We start from the raw sequence: 16,702 nt of genomic DNA, 5'->3' as shown, positions 1-16,702 counted from the left end.
CAGCAGCCTCTCGCCCTGCGCTGCCGTGCCTCGCCGGAACTCCACCTCCATTATAGTCAATGTGGACAGAACGGCAGTCCGGAGGCACACGGTCACTAGCGGCAGGACGGATCCGACAGGCTGTTCACCAAACGGAGCAGCCTGCCGGAGGTCTGTGCTGCTAGTGTGAAAGTAGCCTAAATGGTGGCATTAGAAAGTGCAACTTGTCCCTCAAAAAACAAGCTTTATACGGATATGTTAATGGAAATATAAAAATGTTATGTCTCCGGGAAGGTAGGGAGCAAAAAATGAAAATGCAAAAACCTATAAATTGCTGTGTCAGGAAGGGGTTTATATGGGGTAGGGAATCAGTTGAAGATGACCTCTGTTCGGGGCGATATGTCGAAGCATCTTCAGAGGAAATGTGCCATAAAATGGAGGCCATGATTTTGGAAGATCGTCAAGTCAAAGTCATTGTTATAGCTCATGAATTAGGCATTTCAGTTGGCACAGTTTCCAGTTTCATTCATGATGCTTTGATGATGTCAAAGGTCAGTTCCCGGTGAGTGCCATGAATGTTGACGCCTGAGCAAAAAACTTGTCGACAGCAATTTAGCCAAAAGAGGTCAGACATGCTTAGAGAAAATCCAGGAGACTTCTATTCTCGGATTATTATGGGTGATTAAACATGGGTCCACCACAATAATCCTGAGACCAAAACAAGAAGTCCATGCAATAGAAGCAGAAGGGGTCAGCAACTTCAAATACATTTTGTGTGCAGCAGTCAGCGGGAAAGATCATAGCAAAAGGTTTTTGGGATACAGAAGGCGTTTTATCACTAGAATTCATGCCACACAAGGCAATAATTACTGGAGACAGCTGTGCTTCAACACGGAAAGCATTACATGAGGCAATAAAAAATTGCTTCACAATGCACCTTCTCACAAGTCATGCAAAAGCTGCTATCAGGGAATGTGGCTTAACCCTCCACCTTACAGTACAGATCTGGCTCCCAGTGATTACTTTCTTTTTTGGAACCTGAAGACATTTCTGTGTGGGCAACTATTTCCTGATGATAATGCAGTGAAAGACGCAGTAACAGGGTTCCTGCAGCAGCAAGAAGTCTCCTCCTATTCTGACGGCATCCGATCCCTGGAGGCGAAGTGGAATAAGTGTATTGAAGTCAAGGGGGATTACACTGAAAAGTAGTAAGTTCAATTGTGTCAGAAAATGTTCTTTCCATATTCAGGTAAATTACTTACTGAACACCCCTCTTATCCGATCGGTGGGTATCTCAAACTCGGGACCCACATCAGCAGTTTGAGATAGTAGCGCTGCGGCCTTCTCCAGCTTTGCCTAGGCCATGTGACAACATTTTCATTGGTCAATTGGCCTAGGCGCAGCTCAGCCCCATTGAAGTGACCAAGCATAGCCGCTATACAATGTAGGGAGCTGTGCTTTGTGAACAGAGAGAAGGCAGAAGCACTACTGTGAGCGGATCCACACCGATATATCCAGAGGATAGGTTATCAGTTCAAACATCCTGGAAAACACCTTTCATCATGGGATAACCCCCTTTAAGATAACCCTTCAAAAGTAAAGCTTCTCTCTAAATATCTTAAAGTTAGAAAACACAAAAAAGTACATATTATGTAAATGATATATTGATAGATTTCATTTTGTAATTACTATAACACTTAATGTGAATGGATTAATCATCCTCTTGGGAAACACATGATGAGCATGTGCTCAGTACTATGACAGGCTATAAAGATTGGCAGTGTCAGTGGAATGATAATGTAGACATGCTTCCGGTGTGATGGTGTCACGTGCAGAGAGGGAGTGATTCACAGCAGTTGTTTTTCTCCACACCTTTTTTTATAGAGGGATGTGGGAGGCCTTACTTGCACCTACATTCTCCTTTCAGAAGACAGTAACAAGACAGTAAAACAGGAACTGCTAGCACGTGCTATAACCATTAAATTACATCATGTAGATAAAGATCAAAGCTACAACTTACAGCAAGTGAAGCAACACATTTTTTCTAAAAAAAGAATTTGTCTTTGTGTAAAATTCTCATTCACTGTACCTCCTGCCCATACCACCCACAGTGCCTCCCAGGCAGTGCCCCAGGGCCGTAGCTAAAGTGGTTGGAGGCAACAGTCCCACCATGCCCTGGAGCCTGAAATAGCCCAAAGACCCCTCTGCCACAAAACAGGGAACTAAGGTAAGTGGAGGACGCTGTTACACATCAATCAAAATACTTACCTCCTCAATACTTATGTGCTGCTGTTCTCTGCACTTACCTTCTCCATTGTGATCCTCTACCGGCTACATATGAATGGCAAATCAGCCAGAGATTGCCACAGGATAGCTCTGTACTGGTTGTGATGCCATGTAGAAGGATGTGCTAATCCTGAAATACATAGGCTGTATCACTACTGGCACTTTTGTGAGGCTTGAGTGCAACTTGATTGCAGTACACAGAGCTTACTGGCAGGTGAAGCTTTTTGCACTCCTGCAATCCTTAAAATATTTCTCCAAGTGATGGACGTTGCAGGGAATAGTACAAGATCTACATAAATAGTATAGACCTAAAACGTTATCTGGGACACAACAGGTATTTGTATCTGACACTACAGGACTTCTACTTTTTTTTATCGTTTTTTATATTGTTTTTATTCCAGTTTTCAGTTTGCAAATGTTAACCACACAGGCCTCTAAATCAAAAAAAATGATGAAAGGAAAAAAATGAAGCACATCATATCGCTCGCAAAACAGTTATACAGACAATAGTTACCTTTCAAACACTTGTGTAAAAGTACAGTTAGATAATTTCTTCTTTAACACAATACTTAGTAATTGTAAACTATTTCAGTTTTTGAAAAAATGTGGCTAGATGTTTATTTTTGCATTTATTCTGTATTTAATCTATATACAGTGCCTTGCAAAAGTATTCACCCCCCTTGACTTTTTTTTTATATTTTGTTACATTACAGCCTTAAGTTCAATGTTTTGTAAATCTGAATTTTATGTGATGGATCAGAACACAATAGTCTAAGTTGGTGAAGTGAATTGAGAAAAATATATAAATAAAACTATTGTTTAGAAATGGAAAACAAAAAAAAATTGGCCTGTGCGTATGTATTCATCCCCCTTTGTTAGGAAGCTCATAAAAAGCTCTGGTGCAACCAATTACCTTCAGAAGTCACATAATTAGTGAAATGATGTCCACCTGTGTGCAATCTGAGTGTCACATGATCTGTCATTACATATAAACACCTTTTTTGAAAGGCCCCAGAGGCTGCAACACCTAAGCAAGAGACATCACTAACCAAACACTGCCATGAAGACCAAGGAACTCCCCAAACAAGTAAGGGACGATGTTGTTGAGAAGTACAAGTCAGGGTTAGGTTATACAAAAATATCCAACTCTTTGATGATCCCCAGGAGCACCATCAAATCTATAATAACCAGATGGAAAGAACATGGCAGAACAGCAAACCTGCCAAGAGACGGTCGCCCACCAAAACTCACGGACCGGGCAAAGAGGGCATTAATCAGAGAGGCAGCACAGAGACCTAAGGTAACCCTGGAGGAGCTGCAGAGTTCCACAGCAGAGACTGGAGTATCTGTACATAGGACGACAATAAGCCGTACGCTCCATAGAGTTGGGCTTTATGGCAGAGTGGCCAGAAGAAAGCCATTACTATCAGCTAAAAACAAAAAGGCACGTTGTGAGTTTGTGAAAAGACATGTGGGAGACTCCTAAAATGTATGGAGGAAGGTGCTCTGGTCTGATGAGACAAAAATTTTACTTTTCGGCCATCAAAGAAAACGCTATGTCTGGAGCAAACCCAACACATCACCCAAAGAACACCATCCCCACAGTGAGACATGGTGGTGGCAGCACCGTGCTGGGGGGATGGGACTGGGAAACTGGTCAGAGTTGAGGGAAAGATGGATGGTGCTAAATACAGGGATATTCTTGAGCAAAACTTGTACCCCTCTGTGCGTGATTTGAGGCTAGGACGGAGGTTCATCTTCCAGCAGGACAATGACCCCAAACACACGGCTAAGGCAACACTTGAGTGGTTTAAGGGGAGACATGTAAATGTGTTGGAATGGCCTAGTCAAAGCCCAGATCTCAATCCAATAGAAAATCTGTGGTCAGACTTAAAGATTGCTGTTCACAAGTGCAAACCATCAAACTTGGAGCTGGAGCAGTTTTGCAAGGAGGAATGGGCAAAAATCCCAGTGGTAAGATGTGGCAAGGACATAGAGACTTATCCAAAGCGACTTGGAGCTGTGATTGCTGCGAAATGTGGCTCTACAAAGTATTGACTTTAGGGGGGTGAATAGTTATGCACATTGACTTTTTCTGTTATTTTCTCCTATTTGTTTTTTGCTTCGCAATAATACAAAAAAACATCATCAAAGTTGTGGGCATGTTCTGTAAATTAAATTATATAAATCCTCAAACATTCCATGTTAATTCCAGGTTGTGAGGCACCAAAACACGAAAAAAGTCAGGGGGGGGGGTGAATACTTTTGCAAGGCACTGTACATTAGTTTATGCCCGTCTCAGCTTTTTATAGCCAAGATGGGAATAACCACAGTAAGCTCCGGCTGGAGAATGGAGAAGTTATGGAAATGGCCAAGTAGCTGGCATTATGACATTTCTGTAATTCCCATAGCGGTGAATAGGAGCTAAGCAAACAACATAGTACAGAAAGCTACACTGCTTCTGTAACTCCTGGTCATAAAAGAGTGAGATAGGAATAAGTTGATATCATACGATGTGGAAGAGATGCTGTGTTAAAACTACTTAAAGAACTTATCTGACATATTAGAATTCCCCCCAAAGCCCCTAAATGTGATAAAATAATAAAATCTGTGTTACTCACCACTCAATCCCCGTGGTTTCCAGATTTTAGAAGGTTAGCTGTTCTTGTGAGAGTTAGTAAATCTTACGAGAACAGGCTATGTATGTCAGTACAGCAAGTACTATACTCGCTTACATATCCTGTTCTTGTGAGATTTACTAAATCTCACGAAAACAGCTCACCTTCTCCCTGGCTGTGACGTGCTCCACTGAGATTGGACAGCGCCATAGCCAGGGAGAAGGAGACGCCCACTGAGGAAGGGTCCATTCACACATCCGCGGATCCGCAAAACACGGACAGCGGCAATGTGCATTCCGCATTTTGCGGACCGCACATCGCCGGCACTAAGAGAATATGCCTATTCTTGTCCGCTATTGCGGACAAGAATAGGACATGTTCTATTTTTTTCAGGATCGGAATTGCGGACCCGGAAGTGCATGGGTATGGGTCCGCAATTCCGTTCCGCAAAATGCAGAATGGAATTGCGGATGTGTGAATGGACCCGAAACCAGATGTGTCCTCCTCCCTGTACTGATGCTCCGAATAAGCATACAGCGTGCCACAAACAGTGGAGTGGGGGGATACTGCGGCAGAGGGGTATTTTTGAAAATAAAATAAAAGTGCTTGCATCTAAAGGGGCTGCACTATCTGATTAGCATACCAGTTTGTGATACAACAAACCCATAAAAGGTCCTCTTTAAATCACGCTTTTAAAGGGTTTCTACCACTTCAGTTTGACCAAATTAGCTTTCAGACACTAGCGATCTGCTAGTGTCTGATCTCCATAACCATGCAATTCTTAGAGCTTTGTGTGGAGCCATTTCATTAAAAAACTAACTTTTATTCCTATGCAAATGAGCCTCTAGGTGCTATGGGGGCGTCTTTTCAGCACCTAGAGGCTCGGTCTACTCACACTGTATGTCCGCCCATCTCGTCTTGAATGCCTGCCTCCATCACAGCCATCGGACGAATTCTCGCGCCTGTGCCGTTCACTTCTGTCATCGGCGCAGGCACAGTGAGTAAATGATATGCTCCTGGTGCCAGATTCCTCACTGCGCCTGCGCCGACTACGTCACAGTGAGGAAGCCGGCATCAGGAGAGCGGCCTTCACTCACTGCGCCTGTGCCGAAGACAGAAGTGAACGGCGCAGGCGCGTGAATTCGTCCGATGGCTGTGATGGAGGCAGGCATTCAAGACGAGATGGGCGGGCTTACAGTGTGAGTAGACCGAGTCTCTAGGTGCTGAAAAGACGCCCCCATAGCACCTAGAGGCTCATTTGCATAGGAATAAAAGTTAGTTTTTTAATGAAACGGCTCCACACAAAGGCTCTAAGAATTGCATGGTTATGGAGATCAGACACTAGCAGATCGCTAGTGTCTGAAAGCTAATTTGGTCAAACTGAAGTGGTAGAAACCCTTTAAGTAACATTTAAAATATTTGATGTTATTTTTAATTTTCCATGTCAATATTTATTTTAAAACAAAAATCATAAAATCATACAGTCTTTGCTATGGCCACTAAGCCTAATAATTAGTGCCACTTCTTGATCACTTTAGAGCAGTTATCTGCGTATCTGTCATTCTAATCCTGCCTGTAATCATATCACCTCTGTGTATGGATAAGACAGGATCCACCATTCACAATAGGTGATGGTCAAATCTTATCTATTCTTTCCTTGTACAATGACCTCTGCACAGGTCACAGAACAGGCCTAGAAGACTCTCCCATAGAAGTCCATGAGGTCCCCTTCCTGACCATTGTGTCTATGGACCATGGGGCTGCCGGAAAGGAGTTTTCTTAATGCTTTCCAAATGCTGTTAAGAACAGATCTGGCAAGATGGCCGTCCCCATAATCATGTTCAGGAAATGAAACAGAATTCCCCAAAATCTGCAATCAGGAAATAAAAATAGATTAGAAAAAAATATATGTGTCACTATCTGGTTTTTACTGGAAGATAACATTTCCTTTAATGACTATGGATAAAAGAAAATAAAACTGACGTGAGTCCTCTAACTCTAGTCACAAACTAATTCTGCTTCTTTATGAAGGACAATATACTTGTTCTCAACTTTGAAAATACCTTTCATTAGTTGTCAAAAAATGTGTCGAAAAATACAATCATAACCAAACAAAAAGATAAATCCGCTTGACTACGGCTACTTAGCTACCATTACTGACAAACCAAACAGGGACATACCTGTCACCTTCCACCTAGAGACTGTTTGATTTTCCAAGTCGTTGTTATTTCATTTGAAAAACCTGTTTGGAGAAGTCTGACACACGAGTCTCTAACTCTGTGACACAACATGCAAATGATATAGCCAGTGACACAATATCACTGGATGAGGAGGAGACCGCAGTTCCGGAGTGAAGCTGAATTACCTTATCCTACAGTTAGAGAACTTCTGCTTTGGGAGGAATTGCCAATTCTCACATCTGAAGTCGGATTAAGTGAAATAATGAGAAGACGCAAGTTGTTCCTCCCTTGTCAGTAAACAGTCAGACCCTGGAATTAAGGTACGCCATCATCTAGAGTATATTCCTGAGTTTCAGTGTTATTTATGTAGTCGTCATTGTAAGTTTAGATGCTGTTTAATGATTGTGAAACTTTAACCTCTGATGTCTGAAGTTCTAGGAACTTGCTTGTGGATTTATACGTACTGAATACAGGGACTGGCACTGTGTGCCTACAAGCCCCAAAACCTGTAGTTATAATGATTTATGTAATTGATTTATAGTCAAATGTTTAGAAACCAAATTCCCCCTGGAGATGAGTACTTTAGACTTCAGAATGGTTTGACAGTTTCAAAAAAACTTTTATGTCATTGGGACATAGCAAAAGTTATGATCGGTGGTCTGAGTGCTAAGATCCCCCCCCCCCCCAATCCCCAGAACAAGGGGTGAGAGGCGTTCATATTGTGTGCTCTCTCCTTGTTACACAAGACAGGCTCTTCAGAAGTCTATGGACCCATCTTGATTCCATTTTCAGGAGAGAGAAGAGAGAACACTATATGCACATGCTCGCTCATTTTAGGGATCGGTGGAGGGTCTCCGTTCTCAGACGACCACCACTCTAAACTTTTATATGTCTTTGTGGCATATCAAAAACTTTTGGGGAAAAGTTAGTGACCCTTTAAATTCTAGGTAGTGATAATTGTTACAAGACTATACTCGTTCCTATAATCCAATTACGTGGTCACACAGGCCCCTACTGAAGGGGTTGTCCCATTGAAACAACTTATCTCCTATTATATGAAGGAGTCTGAATGTTGGAACGACTTCCCCCGCAATCATAAGAACAGGGTCCATGCTTCCCAGTTTGAATGGAGTGATGGTCACGCATTCGCACTGCCCTCCATTAAGCTCTAAGCGGCTGCAGGATAGCCAATTGCTTATATTCGACTATGTTTGACAGTCCCAGGACCCTGTATTCATTCATCATAAAATCCTCTCCCCACTCACTTTCATCCCACCCTTCACTATGTTGCTTGTGTCTGAGGCTGATGAGATTATTTGAGGTTCTTTTTATTTCTTGGGTTTAGACAACACCTTTTGTCGGGTCCACAATAAGCTGATGACAGGTTGTACAGAAACAGGGGCCTCCAGAGTTCAGCTGTTATCTATAGGAGAACCTGGCATGGAGGGGGCACAGAGGTCTTTATTACTATGGAGGGGGCACAGAGGGAATTTCTAATATGGAAGGGGCACAGAGGGCATTACTACTCTGAAGGGGGCACAAAGGGCATTACTCCTACTATGGAGGGAGCACAGAGACAGAGGGCATTACTATAATAAAGGGGGCACAGTGGGCATTATTACTGTGAAGGGGGCACAATGGGGATTTCTACTATGAAGGGGGCACAATGGGGATTTCTACTATGAAGGGGACACAATGGGAATTATTACTGTGAAGGGGGCACAATGGGGATTATTACTGTGAAGGGGGCACAGATAGGGTATTACAACTGTAAAAGGGGCACAGAGAGGGCATAACTACTGTGAAAGGGCATAATGTGGGCATAACTACTGTGAGGGGGACCACCTCTGTACAAAACTAGTGTGAAGGTTGTACAATGAGGGCAATACTACTGTGAGGGGGTACCATTTTTTTTGAGCCGCCAGCGCTCCGCAGCCGCAGCACAATGTCCTCACACATCGTCCTGCTCCACCGTAAGAGGGCACATATCTTGGCATATCCACCTTAAGAGGGCACATATCTTGGCATATCTACTGTGGAGGGGGCACACATCTTGGCATATCAACTGTGAGGGGGCACATATTTTGGCATATCTACTGTGAGGGGGCACATATCTTGGCATATCAGCTGTGAGGGGGCACAAGGTGGCCCACTGAGATTTTATCGCCCAAGGGCCCACATGAACCTGGAGCCGGCCCTACTAGGGAACCATACCTATTTAGATATTTCTTAATAGAGCATTTTAATATTGGATTTTTTAATCATTCAATGATTTTAGTCTTGATAAATACCTAAATAATAATCTTTATTTATAGTTCGCCAACAGATTCCGCAGGGCTTTATAATCAGACCTACTTGTGATTGTCATTTCTAGTAGTAATATAGCTGATCAGATAGAAAGAGCATATGAGACCTATGGACAGATTTTATAGGTAATACGTTCTTTGAATCCTGATGGAACAAATAATTGATGCCTTAACACTAACTCTATCATAGATAAAACTAAAGTTGAATTGAGACAGCTGAAAGGTCAAATAATGGTCAGAATAGTGTTTTTAGTAACAATATTGGCCTGCATGCCCTCAGGAACAGAACAGCAATATGAAAGGGATGTTGACAGGGTGATGGCTGGAAGATAAGGGGACAAGTACTAAGTAAAGCAGACAGAAGGTTATAAGGACAGGTCAAATGAGCTGGAAAATGCTAGATTACAGACTGGATTTGGATGGGTCAGTGAGAAGTGGCTGATGAGAAAGAGTCAATGCCACAACATCAACCTTCCCATTTGAAGACCTTACAAAGACCTAGACATTGCTGTGGGTTTGTTATAGCTGATCATGGATGAGAGAAGTCAGAATAAAAATGCTATATATACAAAGTTGCCAACCGTCCAGAAATTTCTGGACAGTCCGTAAAAATAGGCAAATTTTTTTCCGCTGTGTTGGTGATTTTTTTTTTTGGAGGCTTGTGGTACTTGACTAGATTATTTTGGTGGTAATTATCATCATTTTACAGAACACTGTGAATGCTGGTAATGATCTCTTATCAGAGTATTGACCTTTAGATATGTATTACTTATTATGGTTTTCTAATTTGTCCGTAAAAAAAATTTGTGCCTGTCTGCGATTTTGGGACAAGTTTTCCAGAAAAAAAAAATTCTGGTTGTCAACCCTTTTTTTTATGCTTAAAACTGCCCATGCTATGCCCCCTTTTTTAGACCTTGCGCCACAAACTGTGACAGATATGCATAAAAAAACTGGCGTATATCAGTTTGTAAATGACCCCCATAATGCCTGGATCATAGGTCTCGGTAAGAACAACTCTGTACCATGTTACAGGTGTACACGAAACTGCTACTACTGCTGCCATGAGTCATGTTATTGCTGTTTGATTATCAAAGCCTTGAAATAAAGTTCTAGGAAGTACAAGGCTATGCCTGACAACATTCCCAACTGATAAAGAAAATTGTGATAGTCCCATTTTACCTACAAAGGATTGGCATACCAGACTCAGTCTTAAATAACCCTTAACGCTGTAACCTGATAGATTTTTGAATGATATCTCCACCTTTGCACCCATTTGTATTGAAATAAATAAAAAAAATGCATCTTTGAAAATAGCCTTCATTAAAAAAAAAAAAAAAAATGTGTATACAGCTCCTTTGCAGAGCTATGTGTCCCCATAGTTGCAGACTATAAACAAAACACTATGGCCCTGATTAATCAAAACTGGTGTAAAGTAAAACTGACTTTGTTGCCCATAGCAACCAATCAGAATCCACCTTTCGTTTTTCAGAGCGCCTTTGTAAAATGAAAGGTGGAATCTGATTGGTTGCTATGGGCAACAAAGTCAGTTTTCCTTTACACCAGTTTTGATAAATCTCCCCCTGTGTATATTCTGATTCTTACCAACCCACCATGTGCTGAAAGGCCACTGTTTTTGCATATGATGGGTACATGGGGCCTAAGAATATCTTTGGAGTGTGGCCAACACCTTTTCTTGCACATACTCCAAACATGAAATAAAAACACTTGTTATATTTTGAAGAGAGATATACAGTGAGGAACAGAAGTATTTGAACACCCTGCGATTTTGCAAGTTCTCCCACTTAGAAATCATGGAGGGGTCTGAAATTCACATTGTAGGTGCATTCCCACTCAGACAGAATTTAAAAAAGAAATTCAAGAAATCACATTGTATTATTTTTAAAGAATTTATTTGTCTGCACTGCTGAACATAAGTATTTAAACACCTGAGAAAATCTGTGTTAATATTTGGTGCAGAAGCCTTTGTTTGCAGTTACAGAGGTCAAACGTTTCCTGTAGTTCTTGACCAGGTTTGCACACACTGCAACAGGGATTTTGGCCCACTCCTCCACACAGATCTCCTCTAGATCTGTCAGGTTTCGGGGCTGTCGCTGAGCAACACAGAGTTTCAGCTCCCTCCAAAGATTGGATTTAGGTCTGGAGACTGGCTAGGCCACTCCAGAACCTTGATATGCTTCTTACGGTGCCACTCCTTGGTTATCCTAGCTGTAAGCTTCGGGCCGTTGTCATGTTGGAAGACCCAGACACGACCCATCTTCAATGCTCTGGCTGAGGGAAGGAGGTTGTTGTTCAAAATCTCACAATAAATGGCCCCATTAATCCTCTCCTTAATACAGTGCAGTCGCCTTGTCCCCTTCACAGAAAAGCACCCCCAAAGCATGATGTTACCACCCCCATGCTTCACAGTAGGGATGGTGTTCTTGGGATGCAACTCATCCTTCTTTTTCCTCCAAACACAAAGAGTGAAGTTCTACTTTGGTCTCATCTGACCACATGACTTTCTCCCATGCCTCCTCTGGATCATCCAGATGGTCATTGGCAAACTTCAGACGGGCTTGGACATGTGATGACTTGAGCAGGGGAACCTTCTGTGCAATGCATGTGCAGTATGCAGCCCTGCAGGGTGAGCGATGGTGAGGTCACAGGGGCAGTTAACAGACCGAGGGTTGCTATTGGTACTCACAATTTTTATATATACCCTGGGCAGGCGTACAGCAGTGATGGAGAGGCTGGCACATGGATCCTCTGGGGCACTCTCTATGTATAGCGACCAGGCCGGGTGGTAGGTGAGGTGCCCTGGGTGTTGCAGGTTTAATGTGCCAGTGGCAAGATCCCTTTAAGTTCGTGACGCCAGTGCCGGTAACGGTGGCACACCGATTTTATTGTAGTAATAATTGAGCAACACAAGTTGCAGTGAACCAGAACTTCCTTTTACTGAACAGTTCAACTATTTACAGTCTTTAGTTAGTTCCACATGTAAAAGGTTGTAACAGGCAGGCTTTATATAAACGGCAGGCAAAGTCCTTGCAAGATACTCAGAGGGAATAACACTTACAGATCAGTCTGTATTTTCCTTATGTCCTGTCTGGCTTTCTCCAAGGCCCGTATGCCCTATTGCTGGCTTTATCCTTGGGTAGGGAAACCTTCCTCTGGTATATGTCTCCTTGCTGTAGAATATCCTTCTGCCCTTCAGCTCTCTGTTTGGCTGGATAAAACTTGGCTCTGCATTGTACTTTTAAGGGAACTTGGTTTCTCAGGAGGCAACTTCTTCCCCTGGCTGCAAGCTAGGAACCTGGGCTATTTAGCTGACGGAACTGATCTTTAGCTCCTCTTTAGCTAAAGTCCTTGCTTCACTCCCTTCTAGACTCCACACTTTCATGTCCTGAACCTGACAATATATACTAGGGGGTTCCCTAGCTCCCTCTACTGTCTAGGAGGAGGAACTACCCCTAACAGGCCTGGTACAGGAGATAACAGGGAAAACACATAAAACATCATATAAAATACAATGACCCTGTTCCACAAAAGGTGGGGAACAACGTGGCCCAATTGACCCTTGTGTAGGGCCCACATTTACCTAGTGGGACACTACACATGATTTAAAACCAAGACGCGTAGTGTTCTAATGACAGTGACCTTTGAAACTGTGGTCTCAGCTCTCTTCATGTCATTGACCAGCTCCTCCCTTGTAGTTCTGGGCTGATTCCTCACCTTTCTTATCATCAGTGATACCCCACGAGGTGAGATCTTGCATGGAGCCCCAGTCCGAGGGAGACTGACAGTCGTCTTTAGCCTCTTCCATTTTCTAACAATTGCTCCAACAGTTGATCTATTTTCACCAAGCTGCTTGGCAATTGCCCCATAGCCCTTTCCAGCCTTGTGGAGGTCCACAATTCTCTCTCTCTGGTGTCTTTTGACAGCTGTTTGGTCTTGCCCATGGTAGTAGTTGGCGTTTGACTGACTGTGAGGTGGACAGGTGTCTTTAAAGAGCTCAGGCAGGTGCTACTAAGTTAGATTAATGAGTGGAGTAGAGGTGGACTTTTTAAAGGCACAGTAACAGGTCTTTGAGAGCCAGAATTCTTGCTGTTTCTCAGGTGTTCAAATACTTATGTTCAGCAGTGCAAGACAAATAAATTCTTTAGAAATCATACAATGTGATTTCCTGAATTTTTTTATTTTTTATTCTGTCTCTCAGAGTGGGAATGCACCTGCAATGTGAATTTCAGACCCCTCCATGCTTTCTAAGTGGGAGAACTTGCAGGGTGTTCAAATACTTCTGTTCCTCACTGTAAATTAATTCTGCTGCTGCGGTCACTGTGCTACTGACACACAAATTGTGAAAAAAAATAGGATAAATATAAGAATAGCGTTACAAAAAAAAGTCTCTCAAATGTAAATTTAACAAAATAAAAATTATTTTATCGTTTTATCATTTATGGAACTTCCAGCAGCGCGGTCCTTGAAAGTCCCAGTGGACGACCACAGGTCAATAATCCAATATTACAGCATGAATTATTTAAAAAAATTACCATGTCTTAAATAAAGCTATTCAAATTGGTCCTCATTTGTAATAGATGACAATCCAATCTGGTATCAGAAAGTCATCATCACTGAGGGACGCTGTAACCTTTGCTATACATTTCCATCTAGCGGAAATACGGTATTATGAGCGAGCCATTCAATGTAATACATAGATGGTCCAGGTCCACCGCAGCAAGAATGATCTTTGTTATTGGGGCGTATGGAGGGAGGTTGTTTTCCCTTACCATTCATATAGTAACATCAGTTTGGCTTCTTTTATCAAATAGATTATTTTCATCTGTCTTATTTTATTAACTTTTTCTTATTATTTCAGAACATCACTATGGGAGCACAGAATTCTAAACCCATCCACAAAAAGCAGTCTCGGGTGGTTATGTTGGGTCTTGACTTTTCTGGAAAATCAACAATTCTTTATAAACTTAAAATAAATCAAACAGTAGAGACTTTTCCAACAGTTGGATTTAATGTAGAATCTCTAGAAATAGCCAAGAATGTTTTTGTAACAGTGTGGGATGTGGGAGGCCAAGACAAACTGAGATCAAACTGGAAAGAGTACTTAGAAGATACGGATGTCCTCATCTTTGTGGTTGACAGTACTGATAAATCCAGGATACAGGATGCTACGGCAGAGCTGCTGACAATATTGAACAATGAAAATATGGCTGGAGTTCCATTCCTGATTTTAGCCAACAAACAGGATGTACCCGAGGCCCTTTCCACCAAGGAACTAGTCAATGCTCTAAAACTAGAAAACTACGACGATAGAGCATGGGAAATACAAGGATGCAGTGCATACACTGGGGAAGGATTGGCTGAGATGGTGAATGCAGTGTTGCGTCTACTGAGGAAGACATGAGACCCATAATTTAATGTTTTAGGTTTTTGGTCCTTAATCTAAATTCAAAATGAACTACAGTGAAACCTGTATAAAAGACCACTTCTCTGAAAAGACCTCTTCTTTATCTAAACCAGACTGCGTGTGACAGTTTCAAGTTACATTATATACTGGCTATCATTGTTCAGAGAACCACTCCTCTAGAAAATCATTTTTCAATATAATTATGGGTGGTTGTTTCAAAGATGTTTCTACTGTATATTGTTTACACGTCAACTTGTTTCATTTAGTTATAACTATTGATGAGTGAAGCAATTAGTCTCATCCACCAGGGTTCTACATCTGTGAGGGAGTGTCCCCTTGCTGCTTGATTGACAGGGCCGAACATCTTGGCAGGCCCTGATAATTTCACGCCTAAGCACTGAGGCTCTGCGTCTTCAGCAGCCACTGTTCATGCGCCGCTACCCAGAGGTGTAGTAGCATATGCACAGTCGCTGCTCTAGTAACAGAAGCAGATACTCTGTGCTTGTGCTGCTACACAGAGCAGCTGTACCGGCGCAAGAGTATCAGTTCTGGCCAAAATGTCCTGCCCTATCAGTCAAGCAGCAAGGGTAGTGTCTTGAGTTTTTAGGACACCCCCTCACCTCTTGCACTTAGTTGTTTCACACCATGAAATGCCGTGTAATTTGCAGGCAGGATGCCATAGAGCAGGAGGAGCTGAGCAGATGGATATATAGTTTTATGGGAAGAGATTCAGTAAAACCTGTAATTTATATATTTTAATCTCTGCTATTTCAGAGCTCTGTAGCCAAGTGGGCAATTTTATCAATGACTGACAGCTATCTATTTATACATACACAGAGAATGCTATCAATCACTGAGAAGACAGTCCCTGCATACAACTGAGCTCAGAAAGAGCAGAGATATAAATGTATAAATTATAAGCAGAATTTTCACCCCACAATATATATAATATATATAGCTCAGCTCCTCCTGCTCTATAAAATGCTGCCTGCAGCTTGCACTCCATTTTCAGGTTAACAGGTTCCTTGTAACAACCACTGTATAGTGTTTTTATGCCGGCTGGTCAGGGCACTGATTGGGGGCCAATAAACATGGTATTCAATCATATGATCATGGTTTCCCATGTTACTGTCTCTCCTCACACTTGTTATATTTTGAAGAGAGATATACATTTATTATGCTGCTGTCACTGTGCTACTGACACACTAATTGTGTAAAACAAATAGGATAAATCTAAGAACAGTGTTAAAATTTTTTTTTAAAAAATCAGCTTTTTGAGAAATAAAAAGGATTTTATCATTTATGGGACTTCCGGCAGCGCTCTATTTGAAAGTCCCAGTGGATGTGGCACTACAGCATTCCCATAGGGCACTTTGGAAGCACTTGCAGACCCCTGTTTTTGTGATCGTTGGGGGTCCCAGAGGTTTAGATCCCCAGCGATCCAGCGCTTATTCCTGTGGAAAGGGAACAAGTTTCATTAGTGACACAGGCCCCTTGACTTCTACCAATTAATATAACTTATATGTGTATAGTTCTTAACCCCCACCCAAGATCTTTAAACATTGGTACACAACTCTGTGTGCTCTACTACCCCTCACACTATTTATTGTACACACTATGCAGTACAATTGAACAAGGGAGCCGTGGTTGTAGCAAACCAAGGATCGTAGGGAGCCAGGGTGAACAGTCGAGGGCTACATGCTGTTCCTTGTCTGCCGGTTGTCCACCACTTACATAAATGCACTAAGATTGAGACCCGAGTTAATTAAGTGTTGATACCATTGAGTAGCACAGATTTTGTACATGAGTCTGCTTCACTATTATTACTTGTTTCATTCAGCTGGAATATCTGCTCTCTCATGTTCAACTTTACACAAGTTCTATTCTTCTCCCCATTGGGATAAAGAAAGC

General features: G+C 42.2%; 1 protein-coding gene across 2 annotated transcripts; it reads left to right on the top strand.

Moving 5' to 3' along the window:
* The first annotated feature begins 2,137 nt into the window (after positions 1-2,137).
* On the top strand, positions 2,138-15,904 carry ARL11 (ADP ribosylation factor like GTPase 11). Of its 2 annotated transcripts, none has more exons than XM_044286049.1 (2): positions 2,138-2,206; positions 14,246-15,904. In XM_044286049.1, exon 2 carries the CDS (start codon positions 14,255-14,257, stop codon positions 14,786-14,788), a length of 534 nt encoding a protein of 177 aa, XP_044141984.1. In that variant the 5' UTR covers positions 2,138-2,206; positions 14,246-14,254; the 3' UTR covers positions 14,789-15,904. The 2 variants fall into 2 exon arrangements, with proteins under 2 accessions (XP_044141984.1, XP_044141982.1); XM_044286047.1 differs by lacking the exon at positions 2,138-2,206 and adding an exon at positions 7,248-7,383.
* The last annotated feature ends 798 nt before the right edge of the window (positions 15,905-16,702 follow it).

The sequence above is a fragment of the Bufo gargarizans genome, chromosome 3, assembly GCF_014858855.1.
Source record: "Bufo gargarizans isolate SCDJY-AF-19 chromosome 3, ASM1485885v1, whole genome shotgun sequence".
NCBI lineage: Eukaryota > Metazoa > Chordata > Amphibia > Anura > Bufonidae > Bufo > Bufo gargarizans.
This window is presented reverse-complemented; position numbering and strand designations above follow the sequence as displayed.

Excerpts from the sequence above, each read along its gene's own strand:
- ARL11 (XM_044286049.1), top strand. The coding sequence starts at position 14,255 with ATGGGAGCACAGAATTCTAAACCCATCCACAAAAAGCAGTCTCGGGTG.